The 21,892-nt window shown below is 48.9% G+C and overlaps 1 protein-coding gene across 3 annotated transcripts in view; it reads left to right on the top strand.

The window, feature by feature from the left end:
- Positions 1-21,892, top strand: part of SPTLC1 (serine palmitoyltransferase long chain base subunit 1) — a 77,900-nt gene that overhangs the window by 53,725 nt on the left and 2,283 nt on the right. The window contains exons 9-14 of one of the 3 annotated variants that reach the window (XM_006753215.2): positions 5,471-5,578; positions 6,070-6,165; positions 6,408-6,504; positions 8,870-8,924; positions 18,982-19,099; positions 21,509-21,582. In XM_006753215.2, coding sequence (XP_006753278.1) covers positions 5,471-5,578; positions 6,070-6,165; positions 6,408-6,504; positions 8,870-8,924; positions 18,982-19,099; positions 21,509-21,582 — 548 coding nt within the window. Of the gene's footprint in view, positions 1-5,470; positions 5,579-6,069; positions 6,166-6,407; positions 6,505-8,869; positions 8,925-18,981; positions 19,100-21,508; positions 21,583-21,892 lie in introns of those variants that run through there. The other 2 variants (XM_015561242.1, XR_001513156.1) reach the window with 2 other exon arrangements.

Raw genomic sequence — 21,892 nt, 5'->3', positions numbered from 1 at the left:
TCAGTCGACAAGCCAACACTCTATCCACGGAGCCAAACCAGCCAGGGCCTGAGGTAACTTTACTGCAAGCCATTAACTCTGTCCTAGAGTTAAGCAGTTCCAATTCCTAAAAGAAACACATGAACTAATCATGGGTAGTAGAGCAGATAGATTAAAAGGGCTTGAAAAAAACTCTTCACCTTACTACATACTGCTTAACTTTCTCAAGAGCATTCATATCTCATTTTCTCCTAATAATAATGTCATAGGATAGAAGGGGAGGCTATTATTTCCTCTAACAAATAAAAAATCTGTAACTCAGAAGTAAAATCACTTCCTTATAGCTCTAAAGAATGCTCTAAAAAATTCCCAAACTCTTGACTCCTAATATGGTAAACTCTAATAGGTCATATTATCTGATACAATCTAAATTATTCTAGATATTTGTCATTTTGGATCCCAATTATGAACTGGTCACAAAATACAGTGGGAAGACAAAGAATATTTTCAGACTTAAGAAGTGGTAAAATCAAGTCATTGACTGGCATTTTTTCTTGTCCACAGAACATTTAGCCACAACACATTTATAAGTCTAAGTTTAAGCGATGAAACACATTTAACTCTATTAGTGACGAAATGTATTCCTAGAGATGGTTCAACTTGGTTGCTTAGTTTCCTGAGATACAAACAGCTGTATATCCTGATTGTTTTTGCTGTTGTTGTTAATATCATTGATTTTATTTTTAGGGAGAGTGGAAGAGAGAGGAAAGACAGACAGAAACATCGATTTGAGAGAAACATCGATTGGTTGCCTCCTGCCCGTGCCTGGGCCGGGGAGAAGCCTGCAACCTAGGTATTTGCCCTTGACCGGAATCGAACCCGGGACCTTTCAGTCTGTGAGCTGATGCCCTATCCACCAAACCAAACTAGCTAGGACATCTTTTTCCTTCTTCACAAATTCAGTTAGGAGATCATTGATCTTAGCAACCTAAGCATATGATTTTTTTTTTTAAGTCAAGAACTTTCACTTTTTCACATAAAGGAAGTGCTTTACAGTTTCTCTTCGGCCTGTCAGGATAGCCAGCACCACTGCTTTAGCACTGTGGGGCGCAAGCACTGCGACACCTCCACAGTCGATCCGGTAACAGACAGCTGCTGTGTGTCCGGTCCTGCATGGGTACCCTGGGCAAAGGATGGTGCATGTCCCGGCAGGACCGAGGTTGCGCGAGACTTCACCACACTGCTCAGAAGGGCACGGGCTGTTGATTGAATGATTTGTTTCTGGGATTTTCCAGTTAATGTTTTCAGACCACAGTTGACTGTGGGTGATGAAACTATGAAATGTAAACTAAGCTGAGGGGAGACTATTCACGCATGACCTTGGTGTGTGGCTTTGTTCCCTGAGCTCTGTGTTCTCCTAGTCCCGTGGTCGGTAAACCACGGCTTGCGAGCCACATGCGTCTCTTTGGCCCCTTGAGTGTGGCTCTTCCATAAAATACCACGTGCAAGCACGCACATACAGTGAGTGCAATTGAAACTTCGTGGCCCGTGCGCAGAAGTCAGTATTTTGTGGAAGAGCCACACTCAAGGGAGCAAAGAACCGCATGTGGCCCACGAGCCGCAGTTTGCCGACCGCTGTCCCAGTCCTTCCACTTGTGGCATGGACCAGCACTCCATGCCTCTGTCCTGCTGACTCACATGCAGTCTGTGGGTACGCGGCATTTTGTTTTCTGCTGAGTATTTGGGGTGCTTCCACTGTCTGGCTACTGTGAACAGCGCTGCTATGGACATTTGTGGACAAGCATTTCTTTGAGTCATTTGTTTTCAGAAATTGTGTCTATATATATAGCCGTGTAATTGCTAGATCACATGGTAGTTTTATGTTTAATTTACTGAGGAACTGCTATACTGTTTCCACAGTGGCTGTACCATGCTATTAATATCGTGTATTACATGGATTGATTTTCCTGTGTTGAACCACTCTTGCATTTGACTATGAAAATTTGAATCTATAAGTCCATCACTTTGAATAAGGATTTAAAATAAAGGTTTTATAACTAATTTTTAAAGTTTTTGCTGTGTTTTGAGGAAATACGGATACATCCTAAATATCGATGAAAGAGTTGTCTTTGTTTTCCTCTCATTTTCATGAGTATCAAAGACTGATAGAATAATGAGGGGGGACAGGGCACAGGGGAATGGGGAGGAGGAGGCTAGAACGTCTGTTGTAGGACTAGGATCCCAGAGCAGTGCGGATGGGTAAGTGTCAGCAGGGAAGCAAGACCACAAGTGAGGGAGAGGTCAAGATGTGCCAGATCTGAGTACAGAAAGGTTACAGGACACAAAATAGGGTTTGACTATGGATTCCTCTTTGACTGATTTGTTTATTTGTGTACCAGTACTGTCATAATACTATTAAACCAGGGGCCCTGTGCACGAATTTGTGCACCTTGAAAGGAACTGTGGGTCACGAGGCTGCAGTGGGCACAGGGGTGGGTCTCGGCCCATCCTCCATGCCCCTGCTGGCCACTCCTGCTGCAGCCTCTGGTCCCCTCTCTGCCGGTAGCCCCACTCCCACTGCCGCCGCTCCCACGCGCTGATGGCGCCAACCTAGCTCGCACTGCTGTTGGCACTGAGCGATTGAGGCTGGTGCCAGCAGCAGGTGCAAGCAGGGCCAGCACAATCAGTGGGTGCAAGTGGCAGCTGCTGCCCCGATTGCCCTTCAGGAGCGATCGGGGCTGGCGCTGGCAGCGGATTGGAGTGGCGGCTCTGGTGCTCGTTGTGGGTGAGAGCAGTGGCTCTGGTGCTGGCAGTGGGTGCGAGTGGTGGCTCCTGTGCCAGCAGCGGGTGCAAGTGCCAGGCGGGACCGTGGCATGTGGGAACAGAGAATTTTCAGTAACTACCAGAGGCTCGCCCTGATGTCAGCGACTGGCGGCCCGCCTTGGTCTGGAGTCCCCGTTCACCTGCTCCACCATCTCACACAGCCAACACCCACCATGTTCCACGCTGCCCCCTGATGGTCAGCACACGTCATAGTGACTGGTTGTTAGGTTGTTCTGCCATTCGGTCTATTTGCATATTAGCCTTTTATTATATAGGATATACTCTATGACTTTTAAAAACTTTCTCATTCATATTAATGGATGGAAAAGAGTGTTGAAAAGAGGTAACTCTCCCCAAATAAGTTTATTAATTTTTAATTAAAATCAAGCAAAAAGCTCAGTGTGCCCCCCCTGAATTTGATATTGATTAGCAAGATTAGCCAATAAAATCTTAATTAAAAAATAAATTATCACCCAGGCCAGTGTGGCTGAGTTGGTTGGGCATCGAGTTGCCCTGTGCACTACAAGGTTGCTGGTTCAATTCCTGGTCAGGGCTCATGCCTGCGGATTTGATCCCCAGTCAGGCCATGTGCAAAAGACAACCAATTGATATTTCTCTCTCTCTATCTCTCTCTCTCTCTCTCTCTCCCTTCCTCTCTCCCTCAAAATTAATAAATATTTTTTAAAAATAAAAATCAATAAATTATCTGAGACTTGGGACACATTTTATACATTACTAAAGGCCCGGTGCACGAAATTTGTGCATGGGGGTTGGGGGGTCCCCTCAGCCCGGCCTGCACCCTCTCCAATCCGGGACCCCTCAGGGGATGTCCGACTGCCTCTTGCAATCCGTGACCGCTGGCTCCTAACCACTCACCTGCCTGCCTGATCGCCCCTAACTGCTCCCCTGCTGGCCTGATCACCCCTAACCATCTCTGCCTTGCCCCGCACCCGGGACCCAGGATTTCCTCCTCCAGCTGGTTGCAGGCACCCAAGACCTGGGCTTCCCTCCCTCTGGCTGGCTGCAGGCACCCAGGACCCGGGCCAGCTTCTCCCGGGCCAGTCACCGCCTCAGGGGACCATGGGTGGGCGGCTGGTCCTCATTCCTCTCTCGCAAACTCATTTGTGCCTGGCTGGTCCCCATTCCTCTCTCCCCAGTGTTGAGTATCTAGGCCATGACGGCATGAGGGCATGACAACATTTGCATATTAGCGCTTTATTATATAGGATTCCTATAGTTTCAATGTAAAAAGGCCCCTTTTCCCCAAATCTGTTTTTATTGATTTGAGAGAGAGGAAGTGAGAGGAAGATAGAAACATTGATTGGCTGCCTACTGCATACTCCTTACTGGGGGGTCAAGCCCATAACCTGGGCATGTGCCCTGACTGGGAATTGAACCTGTGATCTCCTGGTGCATGGGACGATGCTCACCCAATTGAGCCACACTGGCCAGACAATGTGAAAAGATCCTAAAATTAAATCTTTAGTAATCAAAATACATGAGTCATGGGAATGTTTTGAGAGGTCAACTTCTCATATCATATATATAAAAATTTAGTGGTTTATAATCACTGTATTTCAGTTGTGAAATTGATCCTGTACATATCATATGGGGTAATTAAACTCTAGAGGATAAAAAAAAACCTATAAACAAACATGCACATGTCCAACTTCCCACAGTGTAAACAAAAATATAAAAGACACGAAATGCTTAGAAGAAAATACAGATCAATACGCATCCGAACCTTGATGGGAAAGGACTTTCTTCTAAGCCTGAAACGAAAGGGGAAATCTTTTTCTGCATTAAAAAATGACATGGATCCAAAATTAAAACACTGTGCCTCTGAGGGAGGGAAGAGGGAGTACGTTTTCCCAGGAGTTTTTGTGTGATCAGACCGGTACTTAACTGATAGGTTATATGTCTATACTCATAATGGCTCACCTTGTACTTTTTTAGAAATTACATTTTGAAGCATCACAAGTCAGTGGATTGTCGTTACTGACGGTTCTCAGGTTCTGTAAACCGGCTGCAGGCACTGAATTACAGACCGTGAGCTGTTGCTCCTGGGCAGACAGAGGTGGTTCTCGGCAAGCCTCTGCTCACCACCTTCTCCTCAGTCCTGGAGTCACAGCCTCATTTTGTGTGTTTCTGTTTAAAGACATCCTCTTTCATTGATAATGTTGATTCACCAGCGTTGAGCTCTGGCTGACAGCGCTGTGACTCCCACCTGCAGGAAACGCATCTAGCTCACGTGTTTTCTCCATGGGGCACATCACAGGCTCTCACTGAAGAACAGCACTCGGCACTCCGCCTGGGACCACTTTAGACCACAGGGTCACCAACAAAAATCACAGAATATAAGAAAATGTGGCAATAAATAGACTGTGAAAAGAGCACTTGCTTACAGTATGAGCTGAAGCCCCCTGTGCAGCACAGCTGGGAAGGCGTGTCAAGTGACTCCCAGTTCCCACTGCTCTGCCTGGGCCTGGAGGACGGATTTGGGGTTACAGCGCCATTTCAGCAAGCGGGCAGTTCACAGATAAGGTTGTACCTGTCTTGAGGAGCAGCTGCATGCTTTTTCTCCGTGTTAGGGTCATTTGTTCTTCCCAGGGTGTTCTCTTTGCTACTCCTAATCAGACTTGTAAAGCTCTGTCTTATTAACACTTAGGTTCAGTTAAAATACAAATACAAAGCCAGGATCTTTCTGGAGGAAAGCCTTTCGTTTGGAGTGCTGGGGGAGCATGGCCGAGGAGTCACTGAGCATTTTGGAATCAATGTAAGTTTTCCTTTTTTGGAACATGCCTCATACCGGAAATGCACGGTCCCATCCTGCTGGGCAGGTTCACAGCACAGGCAGTGCATGCACGTGCAGGGCCCACCGCTCTGGTGTCTGTCTCCTCACAGCCACGAGGGTCGGGTCCCCGCAGGCTGCCGCTCAAGGCGTGTCATAGAGTCTGTGCTGTGTTCATCGGGCAGCATTGGATCTGGGTTCTGCATCTGTGCTCTAGGAACAGTTGCATTTGCCTCGCATTGTGTGTAAATTGTTCATGATGATGAAGTGGCAAAAGGGATAAAGTGAAACACTTTCGGGCGTGCTTTGAACTGTTCGTTCTTTTAATGATCGATGGTGTGTGTCCATCCTCTATTTTCACATATGTAGCTTGTAGAGCCCAGGTGTTGACATGATTATTGCTGAAATCTCACTAGGCTTGAAATTGGTCTGTTTTTAATTGAGGAATAATTGACACGGTCCCTCTTTTCTGGCAGATCGATGATATTGATCTCATCAGTGCCAACATGGAGAATGCACTTGCGTCCATTGGGGGCTTCTGCTGTGGCCGGTCTTTTGTAATCGACCATCAGGTAGGTTCTTTCTAAAACAAGCTGCAGCTAAAACTCCTTCTCCTTGGTCACCACGAACTGTGACTTATAATTAACATTTCATTCACAATCACAATTTTTGTTGTTGTTTTGTTTTGTTAATCCTCACCTGAGGTTATTTTCTGCATTGATATTTAGAGAGAGTGGAAGGAAGGGGCGGAGGGGGGAGGAAGGAAGGGAGGGAAGGAGGAACGTATTTATGTTTTTAACTTGTTTCTTCTCAGCGCCTTTCCGGTCAGGGATACTGCTTTTCTGCCTCGTTGCCGCCCTTGTTAGCTGCTGCTGCCATTGAGGCCCTCAACATTATGGAAGAGAATCCAGGTATAACCTTCGAACCCAGGAAGTCAGACTGCAGGTTACATTAGCCCTGGTCCTATGCGCTTTTTGGAGGAATTAGCTGGAGGAGATGATGTGCCAGTTAGCTCTGGGCTGAGTCTCACTCTCGGCCTGACTGGAGAGGAGCAGGGCAGCACACTCTTGTGTCTGCCGGCCTGGAGCTGAACTGGAGCGGAGCGCTGCTTCCCGTGTGGGCGGGTGCAGTGCTGGGCCTGTGTCGTCTATTTATCTCTTTTTTTAGAAATTAGCCCAACTGTGCTACTAATTTTTGTTACATATAATTTTATGACTGTCTTAACTTCCCTTCCGCTTTTAATTCATCAATTGGATTCTAGTTTACGACCGTTAAAATCAACTCAATTTAAAATGTGGCTTTGGTTGTGATCATGCCTCCTCACCAAAGCCTGAAACAGAATTTGAGAAATCGGCATAACCTGGTATTTCTTGAATTTCAAATTTTCTAAGTTTCTAAATTTTCAACTTTGGGTTTAATTCAGAGAATTGGGAACCATGAGTGTTTTCTGGGCACTTTCCCACACCTGCCTGGCAGGTGGCTGGCCCTCCAGCCTCCTGCTCAGGTAGTTTAGTTTTTCTTGAGGAAATGGAAAATATCAAGGAAAAGATCATAAAAATTATTACATACAGTCTATTTTTTACCAGATTGTTTACCAATTTGCTATTTCCGTAACAAATATCTTGGTACCCTTTTATCCTTAGCCAAATTATTTGTAGAATTTTGATAAGAACAAGAGCCATTGATTTGCTGTGGAAAACGTCACCCCAGATTTGCTAAGAAGGATGAACAGGCATCGGTGTGTGCCAAGGACGAAAGCTGGCCTCCAGAGGCCTTTCTGGCCGCCGGTCTCTGTGTTGTTAGTATGTGGAAGGATTTGCAGCATTTTAAATTGATGAACCTGAAATGGATCTTTTTTAAAAAATATATTTCTTTTATTTATTTCAGAGAAGAAGGGAGAGGGAGAGAGAGATAGAAACATCAATGATGAGAGAGAATCATTGATTGGCTGCCTCCTGCATGCCCCCCACTGGGGATCAAGCCCGTAACCCACGCATGTGCCCTTGACCGGAATCAAACCTGGGACCCTTCAGTCCGCAGGCCGATGCTCTAGCCACTGAGCCAAACTGGCTAGGGCTTGAAATGGATCTTTAAAAAATATTTTTGGATTAGTAATACCAGATTTTCCAAATAAATACTTGACCTTGAACAACATGGGTTTGAACTTCCCAGGTCCATGTGTATGCGATATTTTTCAATAAATACCTGCACCATCTTCCATTGATTTGAGGATGCTGAGGTCCTACTGTGTACATTGATCTGTGCCATGTCATACGCATCTGCGGATTTTGGTATTCCCCACAAATGCCAAGGGGCAACTTAAGTTTTTAAGTCAGAAGTTAAACTCAGCCTGGCCAGTGTTGCTCAGTGGTTGAGTGTCAGCCTATGAACCAAGAGGTAAAGTTTTGATTCCCGGTCTGGGCACATGCCCGGGTTGCAGGCTCAATCCTTGGTGAGGGTAGGGTGTGCAAGAGGCAGCCAGTCAATGATTCTCATCATTGATGTTTCTATCTATGAAATGAAGTAAAACTATATATCCCATCTAATAAAGAGGTAATATGCAAATTGACCATCACTCCAACACACAAGATGGCCACCCCCATGTTTTCAAAGATGGCTGGCAGGGGAGGGCAGTTGGGGGTGATTGGGTCGGCAGGGGAGGGCAGTTAGGGGTAATCGGGCTGACAAGGGAGCAATTAGGTGTCAATCAGGCCTGCAGAATACTATGAGAGAAAAGGTATATTTCTATTTTGAACATGTTTGTCCCTTTTTTACAAGAACTTCATTACTTCTTATGCTATGTTGCAAATTTGCTCTTAAAGAAACAGAAATGTCCTATTGCAAATACTATGGATGGTGTAGTATAAGTAATATTTCATCATTTTCATATATTTTTTATATCCTATTGTTTTAGGAGACCAACTTGGTATGCATTATATATGAAACTAGAGGCCCGGTGCACAAAATTCATGCAAGGGGTGTGTGTCCCTCAGCCCAGCCTACACCCTCTCCAATCTGGAACCCCTCGAGGAATGTCTGACTGCCCGTTTAGGCCTGATCCTGGTGGGATTGGGCCTAAATGGGCAGTCAGACATCCCTCAACAAGTCCCAGATTGGAGAGAGTGCAGGCTGGGCTGAGGGACATCCCCCACCTCCACCCCCGCACGAATTTCATGCACCAGGCCTCTAGTATATTTAAAAAAATTTTTAACTCAGGTTCTTTAACCCTTGCGTTGTCCACGGGTCACCTGTACTGAGGAATGTTTTTTTCACCAGGTATTTTTGCAGTGTTGAAGGAAAAGTGCAAACGAATTCATAAAGCTTTACAAGGGTAAGTTTTCTGTTTTCAACCAGCTTAAAGTTTACCTGCTCCACATATAAACAATTACTGAAAAATTTTCAATGTCGTCTCTTTAGTTTGGAGTATTTTTGATAGGCTCGGGTCAGTTTGACTGAATTGCAACTAAGAAACCAAAACCTCAGTTCACTCAGATTTGTCTGTCTGTATGCATGAAACCAGAGCATCTGCTGTGTCGTTATTTTAAGGAATCATGATTTTTTTTCTAAAGAGTGATACAAGCTCAATAATAAAATATGGTAGCAGTGCACAAGATAGAAACAACGCATGCCCGAGCGCGCAGCCGCCTGAGTAGTCAGCATGAGCTCTGGGCACGCCACGCCTGTAGGAGCAAGCGGCCGGCCTGTGCTGCTTGTTGGGACTGTGCACATAATGTCCGCAGGCCTTAGGAAATTACTAAGCTGTATTTCAGGTTCATATGAGAAAAAGAAACAAGTGAAATTGGAGTGAACCTGATGAGTGGCTTATTTGTTTTAATGACACAAGAGAACTTCAAGATTCCTCGAGTGAGAGAAAATGGAGGCTGGTGATGTTTCAGGCAGATCTCTGGTCTTACAGAACATGATCTCACAGTGCCCAGGGGGTTTCTTCCTGCCTTTTCTAAGGTGAAACTTGCCCTTTTGGTGACGTCAGGCGTCTCTCTGTTGCCAGATGTGGAAACTAGAAACTTTTGTAAAATAAAAGGCCAGGTGAAAAGCGAGCAGCTCACAGCTGTGCCAGGTAAAGGAGGGGCAGAGTGAGTCACGTTCTGGGTGTGTCTGCCTCAGCATAACAGCAGTTCTTGCATGATTTATGGTGGAGAGGCACAGTGTGTGTGCTTCCAGTCACTGGTGGTGAAATGTGAACGTACAGCACAGCCCAGCGTGTGTCCCGTCAGCCCAGGAGCAGGTGCCTTCTGCTGCTGGCAGGGTGCTGTGCTTCGTTGGCAAGGCTGGCCCTCCACTCTCCCCAGCTCTTGGCCACCTTTTCCTCTCTCCAGTGTGTTTACCCCTCTGTCTCTCCATCTGCGTTGAGTGGCAGCCATGTCTCCTGCTCTCACTGGAAACTCCCTCGCCTCTCCTAACAAACCCATGCACTTCCGGGCTTCTGAACCCGTCTCCCCTTCTGTTACAGCCAAAGAAATGCTCTCCAGGCATCACAGCTCTCTTTCTAAAGGCGGGTGTGGCTTTGGTTGTGCCTCCTCCCCGTCCTGAGTCGTGTGATGAGCATTCAACTACACTGTCCTCTCTGCAGTGTACATTCCTTTCCCTGACCTCTCCTTCACCTCCGGTAGCTAACCCGCTCTGCTCTGTGTAGCTCATCTCCATGCCCTCGCCCCTCATCTACACGTGAAACTCCTGAATCTGCCTCTGCTCTCACGCTTCTCCCAGATGGTGCCCGTGGAGGCCACGCTGACTGCCTCGTTGCTGCATCCGGCACAGTCTTCTGAGCTCCTCTCCCGTAGCACAGGCGCCTTCAGCACAGAGCCTGCTTTCCTCCTTGCGGCTCTCTTCCCTGGTTCTGTGACAGCATCCGGTTCTCCTCTGCCTCTGAGTCGCCTCATGGTTGCCTTTGAAGCCTTTCTGTTAGCACCCTCCTCTTCAGGGCGTCGTCTGCGCTCCTCTTTCCTCCAGCGCCTCCTTGGAGGATTGTGTGCTTCCATCCTGGACTTCCATCGGGACCCTCTGTGGGCACCTCACGGATTAGCATCTCCAATGTAGCCCACTCTTTAGGGCTCCAGGTCTCACGTCCAGGGCTTATTACTAAGTAGTTCTACGTGGAGGACTCCATAGGTGGTACCTCAGACCAACCCGCAGTAAGGCAGGTGTGGGAGCACATCACACAGGTACCCAGATATTTAGAGATAACAGGAGATAAAACAGCGAGGACGCCAGTGTGGCAAGAGGGGGAAAGGCCAGGGCATGCAGGGCTTGGAGGTTGTGACAGGAACCCGGCTCAGATAGGAAGCTGTGGCCTGGTTCTGAGCAAAAGATGGCAGGATATGGGGGAGGGGGGGTCTCTCTTTTCCACATCCAGCACGGAGAGAATGATCCGGTTATTCAAGTAGAGGCGCTGGGGATTGAGAAATGAAATAAAGAGACAAGACACAAAAATAGAAGAAAAAGCTGGGGCCGGGTGGGACCGCTGTCCTCTTCTGACTGAGAGACAGACAGACCCAGCACTGAAGCAGCGTGTTTATTTTATAGCCCAAATACCAGCAGTTACGTCAGTAAAGGGCGGGCCCTCTGGTGGGCTTGACCAGCAGTCAGGAACTCGAGGGCGTGGCTCCACCTCAGGGCCCCTCCCACAGGGCGGGCACTTGGTGTCCCTTGGCCATTGAGCTAGGGATTGGGGTCAAAACTGGCTTGCCAGTCAGAGAAAGGAGAGTCCTATTCTTTCCTGGTGCTTGGCTAGATCTACAGTAATAAAATCCACTCCCCGACACCTGGGCAGCAAAGATGAGAGTCAGTGCTGCGAACACATCGCCGTCTTGGTAAGATGTGTACCTATGGCTCGGCTCTGCCAGTCACCTTGGGTTCAGTTGACAACATTTTAGGAAGCATGCCCATGTGTCTTCCCTGGGGGCCTCTACAGCAGGACATGCCTGAAGGCATCTTAGCAAAGCCACTCTTTTGCTGTGTGACGTAGATAATATTCTAGGGTAGCGAGTACCCAGGCAGAGACCAGTGAGGAGGTTGTGCGGTGCTGCATGTAAAAGATGACGGGGACTTTGACCTTCCTACCAGCAGTGGATTTTGGATGGAGTTTAAAGCTGGATTTGCCAGAAGTTCGTATTCCAGTGGGTGAGAAAGAGAAGACGCAAGCTTGAGCTTAAGGTTTTTGGTCTGAGTAACTAAGCAGAGTTGCTAGTCCGCGAGATGGTTAGGACTGCTGGGGGCAGTGTGTTGGGCACGGTCAGTGGCTGTGTTAAGCTCGAAATGCCATCAGACGTCTGGGAGATGTAGCCGCTTAAGTTTAAGGAAGAGGCCTCGGGTCAGTTGCATATAAATAGTATTTGAAGCATTTCCATGTGAAGCGGTCAGGAGCCAGAAGGAGATTGCGAGAGAGTGAGGAGAGTCCAGTGAAGGAATTGGCGCAGGCCACAAGTCCCCGCTGCTGCGAGCTGGGCCTTCATTTCCCGCCTGGAGGCTGAGCAGTGTCGGGAGGAGCAGGTGCAAAGGCCTGACAGAAGCAGGATCCAGAGAGACCAGGAGGGAGAGATGGGACAGTCACATGACAATTTGAGGAGTTTGGCTGTTCAGAGAGACAGAAAGGATGGTGAGAGAGGGAAAGACAGAGAGAAATATCAATTTGAGACAAACACATCGATTGGTTGCCTCCTGCACGCACCCTGACCAGGGCCCAAGCCGGGAGGAGCCTGCAACCAAGGTACATGCCTTTGACTGGAATCGAACCCGGGACCCTACAGTCTGCAGGCTGACGCTCTATCCACTGAGCCAAATCAGCTAGGGCTATATTGTCTAACTATTTCTGACTTACAAGAATGTTCTTGTTTTCTCTAATCTTACATTCAGCAGTTCTTTTTTCTAATTGATCTTAAATTCTAGTAGTTCTAGTGGCGATGCACATAGAAATCCTATTATCTGCTGCTAGAGGCCCGGTGCATGAAATTTGTGCACGGGAGAGGGGTTCCCTCAGCCCAGCCTGCACCCTCTCCAATCTGGGACCCCTTGGGGGATGTCCAACTGCCGGTTTAGGCCGGGATTGGGCCTAAGCCAGCAGTCGGACATCCCTCTCACAATCAGGGACTGCTGGCTCCTAACTGCTCGCCTGTCTACCTGCCTGTCTGATCACCTCTAACTGCCCCCCCCACCCCCGCTGACCTGGTTGCCCCTTACTGCCACCCTGCTGGCCTGGTTGCCCCCAACTGCACTCCTCTGTTGGCCTGGTTGCCCCTAACTGCCCCCCGCTCCCGGCTGGCCTGGTCGCCCCTCACTTCCCTGTCTGCTGGCCTGGTCGCCCCCAACTGTCCCTCTGCCGGCCTCGTCACCCCACGCAGCCAGCTTGTTCATTCGTTTGGTCGTCCCTCACTAACCCCCCTGCCAGCCTGGTCGCCCCACACAGCCTGCTGCTTGGTCGTTACTGTGACAGTGTCCCGGACAATTTGCATATTCCTCTATTATTAGTGTAGATAATGTTTTTTCTCTTCGTAATCCTTAAATCATTTTAATTATTTTTCTTCTTTTATTGCATTGCTCTGGGTCTACTGAATAGGCAGTTATAGCAAACATCCTTCTCATTCCCAATATAAAAATGTTTTCTTTATTCAATATAAAACATCATACAATAGGATTTTGGTGGGTGGCCTTTTTCAAATTATTCCTAGATTTGGAGACTTTTTAAAAATTATAGTATTGTCTCATGCTGAATTGTGCTGATATTTACTTATGCATTTATTTGCTTATTGTTGACAGTATTACAGACGTCTCCCTTTTCCTCCCTCTCTGCCCGCTCCGCCCAGGGCTTCCCCATGCTGTCGTTTCTGATGGTAGGCCTCCCTTGCATTTCTGACTAAACTCCTACTCAATTACAATAAGTTTCTACACTAATATATTTAGTTAGCTTGTATTTTAATTTGAATTTTTATATCCATAATTGTAATTTAAATGGACCTGGGGAATATTATGCTAAGTGAAATAACCCAGTCAGAGAAAGACAAGCACCGTATGATCTCACTCACATGTGAATCTAATGAACAATATAAACTAACAGTGGAGACAGACCCATGGATACAGAGCACAGACACAGCTGTCGGGTAGAGGGTAGGGGGGCCAGGTGAGAAGGGTGAAGGGATTAAGCAAAAAAAAGAAAGACTCATGGACACAGACATCAGTAAGGTGACAGAGGGAAAGGGGGTGGGGGAGGTAGAAGGGAGTAAAGGGGAGATAAGTGGTGGTAGAAGGAGACTTGACTTGGGGTGGAGAAAACAGTCCAATATATAGATGATGTTTTATAGAATTGTATGCTTGAAACATACAATGTCACCCCAATAATTAAATAAATAAATAAATGGTCCTATTATCTTTTTTGTACCAACCTTTCATAACCAGGAATCAGTGTTCTAGTAGCCTCAGTACATGAAGGAGCAGTGTTTCCACCTTGCCTGCGTTTTGAAGCCCTTGTGTAAGACCAGGCCCCCCTAAGGTTCTCCAGCCTTGGGCCTTTGTATTGGGTATACTCCATGGTAATCTCTGTGTCTGCATTATTTCCTCATTATATTTCATGTTTCTTTCTTTTGCATTTTTATGGTAAACTTTCCAGAAATTTGCCTAGCTCATTATCTTTAAATTTAATTTTGTTTCTGTTTTTATCGTATTTCCTTTTTTTTTTCATTGATTTCTTTTTTGTTTTTTTGCCTTGGAATTTATTCTTACCCTTTTTTTAGCTTCTTGAATTTAGGTTATTGGTTTTATTTCTTTTCCAGTAAAGATAAATAGTATCTAAGGCAGTGATCAGGGGGTGACTTCCATGTAATTTTGTGAGTCCCCTCTAATCAGTGATCCTCCTCCTCATTCAGAGGCTGCACCTGGGAGAAGGCAGCAGCCTGTGCTCTCTGATCCTGGGACACGAGCGGCTGCGTTCCAACAGACACGTGTCCAGCCCTCCCCAGGCTGGGGGCACGCACAGGCCTCATCTGAAAGGTGGACTGCTCTGTCCTGGCATCCAGCCAGTGCTCAGTATTTAAACATTTTGATAAAATAATATGCTTTCCAGAATTTTATTTAAAAAGTTTAATAGGCCCTGAAACAAGTTTTTAAGCTTCTGAGCTCAGGCTATAATTCTGTGTCCACTTGGTTTTAATTACACTTTCATCTGCTCTTCAGTCGTGGCAGCCAGAGAGAGGGCACTGCGTTTCCTTCTCCCAGCAGCCTGCCCACCTGCTGGGTGAGTGAGCCCTTTGAAGCACGGGCTCAGGTGGGCTGTAGGTGTCCTGTGTGCGTTAGGGAAAACCCAGGCCTGTTAATTAATATAAAATGCTGTTTGGAAAGCAATTTTTTAAAGTCCCCCCCCCCCCCCGAGAATATATGACCTAAAAACAGTTGGTACTTCCTTATGGACAAGTTTAACACATTCGGAGTTCACATAGGATATGGGTTTTGAACGCATATTATTTTGCTTGTACATCAATAAAGAAAACTAATCTAGAAAGTTCTCCACACTCCAGAAACCCCAGATTCTAAGACTCCATGATTTCAGTTTGCAGCCTGGCTTATTGAGAAGTCATAGCATGCCGTGTGACATTCAAAGAAAGGAGGTAGTTCAATAATGTGCAGGGAGGTTTGAGGCCGGGCAAGGTTCCTTCCAGCAGGGCGCATGCTGCTTGGCGTGTGGTGGACAGGCTACTAGTAAAAGCTGTGGAGTCCTAACCTATCTGAGGAATCAGGCATGCTACAGGTGCTTTCTGTGCTCACTTCATTCTGAGGGAAGGATAAGTCTTTTCGGGTGAAACAAAATAAATGAGAGCAATCCAAGGTGCTTAGCCTAATCTATAATATTAAAAGCGTAATATGCTAGTTAGACCTGACCGCCGAACGACCTTCCAGACGGACCTCCTTTCTGACGAAGCCATGGTGGTGGGGGGCCGAGGCAGAGGTGGTTAGGGGCGATCAGGCAGGCAGGTGAGTGGTTAGGGGAGATCAGGCAGGCCGGTAGAGTGGTTAGGGGAGATCAGGCAGGCAGGTAGAGTGGTTAGGGGAGACCAGGCAGGCAGGTAGAGTGGTTAGGGGTGATCAGGCAGGCAGGTAGAATGGTTAAGGGAGATCAGGCAGGCAGGTAGAGTGGTTAGGGGAGACCAGGCAGGCAGGTAGAGTGGTTAGGAGCGAGGCAGGCAAGCGGTTAGGAGTGAGGGGTCCCAGATTATGAGAGGGTGCAGGCTGGGCTGAGGCATGCACCAGGCCTCTAGTGTCACATAAACATGCATTACCATTGGTGCCAGGATATGAGTCAAAATCACCCTTAAAACCTTTCTCCCTGCGAGTTCGGTTTCCTAAGAAGAAGGAACATAAGTGTTAGCTCAAGTAAAATTTAAAAGTAAACATGCAAATAAGGACACTTTTCAATCAAAACATATTGCTGGTAGTCAGATTATACCATTGTCAATGTCAGCAATTCTTCCTGTAATTTATGAAATTAAAGATGAGATACAGACTAAAGACTTAGATGATAAACAAGGACACAGTGTTACCAGTGGTGATGCGCAGTCGGAGGAGGGAAGGAGAGAGTAATGTAGACCATGCATGTCAAACTCAAAGGCTAACAGGGCAAATAAGGTTTAAGTTTATGCGGACCGCAAAAAAATAAAAGCTTCAATTTTCATAGAAACATAGGTTTATTTCAATAGAGACATGTTGAATACAAAGGGCTGAAATAAATGATTCATCGTTAATGTAAAATAACTGAACATTTTTATAAAAATTAATATTTTCTCTTGAACATTAACTTACCAGACACTGAATAATTGCAGATTAATAAGCATAATGGAAATAAACCTATTTTTCTTGTTCTCCGAAAGCAAAATATTTCCTGTTGCACACAACAAACAAGTCAGTCTAAGACTAATGATGTGGCTATCCGCTGCTAAAATATTCGCTGCTAGTATTAGTGGAGAGAAATGGGCACCTGCTCATAAGGGAAATGAATGCAACACGATTATAGTAACCAGTCATTAGCGAACGTTGTAGTTCATTATTAATAACTAGGGGCCCTCGCCCTGACCCGTTTGGCTCAGTGGATAGAGTGTTGGCCTGCGGACTCAAGGGTCCCAGGTTCGATTCCGGTCAAGGGCATGTACCTTGGTTGCGGGCACATCCCCATTCGGGGGTGTGCAGGAGGCAGCTGATCGATGTTTCTAACTCTCTATTTCTCTCCCTTCCTCTCTGTAAAAAATCAATAAAATATATTTTTTAAAAAATAACTAGGGGCCCGGTGTATGAGATTCGTGCTTTGGTGGGGTTGGGGGGTCCTTCAGCCCAGCCTGCCCCGTCTCACATACTGGGAGCCCTCAGGGGATGTCCTAGTGATGACTTAGGTCCACTCCCTGCTCCCCTTGGGGATAGAGCCTAAGCTGCAGTCTGGCTTTCCTTTGTGGGAGGTAACTGGGCTGATCAGGGGAAGGCACCAGCCCCATCACCCTGCTGCTGCAGCCACTGCCAGTCACCGCAGCCAGCAAGGTTTTCTCATCAACTCGGACTCCAGTCCCGTCACCATGAAAAAATGACAACTTTCTTTAGGCATTTTCAAGATGTGTCTTTCATATAATAATAATTTCTTTATTATTTTTTTATCCTCACCTGAGGATATGTTTCCATTGATTTTTAGAGAATATGGAAGAGAAAGGGAAAGACAGAGAGAAACATCAAAGTGAGAGGAACACTTTGATTAGTTGCCTCTTGCATGAGCCCTGACCTGGGCCCAGGCCAGGGAGAAGCCTGCAACCTAGGTACATGCCCTTAGTCAGAATTGAACCCAGACCCAGCAGTGGGCAGGCCGAGGCATTATCCACTGAGCAAAACCAGCTAGGACAGGATATGACATTTCTTAACCCTCTAGCAGTGGACCTTCCTTTTTTTCTCCAGGAGTGTGGTAAAAAACCCTAGATCACCTATTTGGATTCTTATTACCCAAGTTACTAAGAATATTACCAGTGGCATACAGGGAGCTAAGCCAATGAGCAGTCAGAAAAGGTGTTTCCTCTGTAGTTCACACCAATTGCCAGCTTGGCCCCCTCGGGCGTTGCCCCCCATCCCCCTCCAATCGCAGGATCAGCCCCTTGCCCAGGCCTGACGCCTCTGCCAAAGGTGTCAGGCCTGGGCAGGGGACCCTCATTCCCCCCCATCACTGGTTCTGCCCCCAGCCCAGGCCTGATGCCTCTGGCCCAGGCATCAGGCCTGGGCAGGGGACCCCCTCCGATTGCCAGCTCCGCCCCCTGCTCAGGCCTGACGCCTCGACTAGAGGCATCGATCTCCATCACCCTCCGATCGCCCGATCGGCCCCTTGCCCAGGCCTGACGCCTCTGCCAGAGGTGTCAGGCCTGGGCAGGGGATCCCCATCTCCCCCCCGATCACCGGCTTCTGGGGCCGACCTGCGGCCCGGGAGGGCCGCTGGCGCTGTCCTGCCCTGCCTGACGGGTGCAAATTAGTCGCCATCTTTGTTGGCGGTTAATTTGCATATTGCTCTCATTAGCCCATGGGAGGTGTAGCGAAGTTAAGGTCAATTACCATGTTTGTCTATTATTAAATAGGATTACGTATAATAGGATATTGTAAAAATTAAGTTATGAAATTTTTATTAAAACATTCTTACATACCGTTATATTGGCTGGGCCACAAAAAATATTCGTTGTGGGCCGCAAGTTTGACATGCTAGGTGTAGAGCAGCGGTTCTCAACCTGTAGGTCGCAACCCTTTTGGGAATCGAACGACCGTTTCACAGGGGTTGCCTAAAACCATTGGAAAACACATATATAATTACATATTGTTTACAGTAGCAAAATTACAGTTATGACGTAGCAATGAAAGTAATTTTATGGTTGGGGGTCACCACAACATGAGGAACTGTATTAAAGGGTCATGGCATTAGGAAGGTTGAGAACCACTGGTATAGAGCATGATGGTGCAGCCCCTCCGTGCACTGGGAGTGACAGCTGAGACCAGGAGCGACCAGCGCTGGCCACCGGAGGGTGGGAGAGAGCAGGTGAGGAGAGGAAACAGCAGGGCGGAGGCCAAGGGGCTGAGGATCCATGAGGAGCCACCTGAGGAGGGGCCACCTGAGCCTGTGACATGTGACCCAGAGGTGTCCAGCAGCCGGGCCCTTCCTCCCAGCCCGCTCACAGGAGCGCAAGGCGGGGTTCTGGCCTGCGAGCACTGCCCAGAGCATGCATTTGTCTTTGGTTGAACCGGAATCCCACCTCCGGAGGTTCCTGTAACAGTCAGTGTGAGTGGCGTGCACTAGTACAGACCGTGGGCAGTACTTGTGTGGAGACGCCGAGCTGGCAGGGGTGGGGCTCTGACTGTGTGTGTCTCCCCTCCAGCATTTCTGGGCTGAAAGTGGTGGGGGAGGCCCTGTCCCCAGCCTTCCACCTGCAGCTGGAAGCCAGCACTGGGTCCCGTGAGCAGGACGCCAAGCTGCTGCAGGAGATCGTCCGGCAGGTGAGTGCCAGCCCTCCCAGCGGTTCTGCTTGCCCCACGCTTCCCTGACCCGAGCAGCCTTTCCTGTCATTTCACAGCTCTCCTTGCCCCGGGGTAGGGGGAATGGAATAGCGTGGTCCCCCTCACGGAATGGTGCTCCTGCCCATGAGTCTAGCATGTCTGACAGAGACAGCTCAGGCCGCTAGTGGTTTCAGCTTGCACTGAGGACGCTGTGTCCTGGGCCACATTGTATTCACATGGAAAATATTCTTGCTTCTACTGAGTCACTAACCTTCCAGAAAACCCTTTTGCTTACTATGTACAGCACCAGGCTTTCTTACACGTGGTGGGGCCGCATGGTGTGCAGTGACCCCGGGCAGCACTGGACAGCTGACTGTGAGGGTGAATCCCAGCATCACTCAGAAACAGGCCATAGTGACCTCGTAACGCAAGGCCACTTGGTAGCCATGGCTAAGTTGGGTGTCAATATATTCAGTGTCTGAGAGGCAGTTTACTACTAACTGAAACTCGGTTGCTAACCAAGAAGAGACCCCTGGGGAAGACCACTTACCCTTTTCTGTTCAGCAGCCCCCCCACCCCGTCCCCACTTCCCCCCATGCTGCTCCCCGCAGAAATGCCCAGGGGCCCTGCGGCTCCGGAGCCTGCATGCCTTGCACTTCCATTGGGAGCACACACGGGAGTGAGATGGACTGCACACTATTCCTCCACCTGCTCTCTCCGCATCCCTCCGCCCGGCATCAGCGAGTGTGTTGGCTGCCGGCTGCCATGTGGCTGCTCAGGCTGGGCGCAGTGTGCGGCCACCTCTGGCTCACAGTTTGCCTCAGATGTCCTGTGTCCTGCGGTGTGTGCACCACATCGCCTGGAACCACAGGTTCCTGGACAGCTTCCTGCAGTCTGGCCACCTGGGGTCAGTCCTCTTCAAAAACGGTCTCACCAGACGCAGAACGTGAGATCCCTGATGAAGCTGGAGTGCTCTCACCTGCCGAGGGAGGCAGTGTCAGTGTCCCCTCCGGTCAGACAGCTCCACAAAGACAGGCTCTCACGGGACCAGCGTCCTGTCAGCCAGTGCCTGCCGCGGTGTTTTTATAAGTGTACAGACAGGAGGAGTGACAGCACCCGTGACACCAAAGCAGGTTCTAGCTTAAACACCAGCCAAAGGGACAAGCCAGGCGGTCAGTGCGATCACAGGGCCTTGTGGGCGGTGAGTTAGCTTCCCAGGCAGGAGTGGCCGCTGCAGAATGGGCCTGGAACCGCGTTGGGGTTCACGGCGCCGTTCTCTGCACACGTGTGTGTGCGGGACATGGGCCTCCCCACTGCGGCCCTGTATCTCGCTGTCCCTGCAGAGACAAGACGGGAGGGAGGGCAGCGAGATCGCCCTCTAGCGGAGAGCCTGGCGGGCTGTCTTCCACCACGGGTGGGCGGGCGAGGGAGCAGGGCGGGCTCTGGGGGACGGCACTGTCTGCCACGCGCATGTGGGAGGCGGGCAGAGCTCTCACATGGGTGCCTCGCCACAGGTTCCACCTCAGGGCTGGTGGTCCCGCCCTCCCCCTCTTCCCAGTGCCTGAGGGACAGGAGACCGGAGCTGTGAGCCTTAAGCTTTGTAGAACTGAAAGGGTTTGTCGAGTTGGTCTGTACACACTGAGGTGGGTTGGAGGCTTCTTACTAGCCAGGCTGGGGGCAGCCGGGCAGGTGTCCACTTCTGGGCGCAGATCAGCCCGTGCCATTGCCGGTGCCCGTCCTTGCCCCTCAGAAACCCTGCCCTGCCACTTAGAAAACGCCCTCCTGCGGCTGCTTGGCCACCACGCACGGGTCACTCCTGTGCCGCCACGTGCTCTTTTTTACAAGTCTGACTCGACTCCAAACGCTTTCGTCACCCGCCTTCGTCACCCCAGAGAAGAAACCACAGTAACGCGCTCCCTTCCTCTGATTCATTCTGCCTTCATTTTGATAGATTGTGTTTCCAGTTCCAAAGTGTCAGCAGGTGACGCCGGCCTGGAGAGCGGCCTCAGACGTGTGCTGGCCACACGGCCGGGGGATCAGGCGGTCAGAGGCAGCCGAGCTCCGAGCCCTTTCTAGACGCTCTGCTGGCACCAGGCCTAGTCCAGCTCGTGGGCCGCCTGCAGGCTTTGCTGGCATGTGCCCCTGTCCCAACTCTGCTCTGTCTGAAATGACTACCAGCTACTGTGGCCGTTTACATGTCAATGAAGTCGACCTAATGATCTGTCTCTGGTGGCTCCAGCCATATCTTTAAGTCCTGCTGGTCACGTGGGCTCCCGCCGTGGTGGGTGGTGGAGGGCTCCGCGTACGGTGCTGCCCTCGCTGGTCTCCAGCCGTTGGCATCGGACCGGGCGCTAGACCTGCCACAGGGGCCCCTTGCGCCTGCTGTGGCTGACTGCCCTCTTCCTGCAGTGCATGGACCGGAGCATCGCCCTCACCCAGGCGCGCTACCTGGAGAGAGAAGAGAAGTGCCTCCCGCCTCCAAGGTTGGTAGACGTTGAAGTACGGCCTCACTTTGTTCCTTCTCTAAAATCTGGGTGAGAGGTGTCATGGTTTGAAGTTTTTGAAAGGGCGAGGAAGAATGTTTATCATTAAAATAGAGTACATCAGCTGTTGTCTGCTTTCAAACTGGATGTTTTCACATTTTAACTGAAAACCCGACTCCTCCTAGTTGATTGAGAAATGTCTGAGGTCCCAAGAACTGAGATGGCAGGTACTTCCCACCCGGGACAGCACACGGTGTGCGCAGTGTCCACACACCCTTATAGAACCCAGGCAAACAGCAGTGGCGGGATC

The sequence above is a fragment of the Myotis davidii genome, unplaced genomic scaffold (assembly GCF_000327345.1).
Source record: "Myotis davidii unplaced genomic scaffold, ASM32734v1 scaffold750, whole genome shotgun sequence".
NCBI classification, from domain to species: domain Eukaryota; kingdom Metazoa; phylum Chordata; class Mammalia; order Chiroptera; family Vespertilionidae; genus Myotis; species Myotis davidii.
The sequence above is the reverse complement of the archived record's forward strand: the minus strand, read 5'-3'. Positions and strand labels throughout refer to the sequence as shown.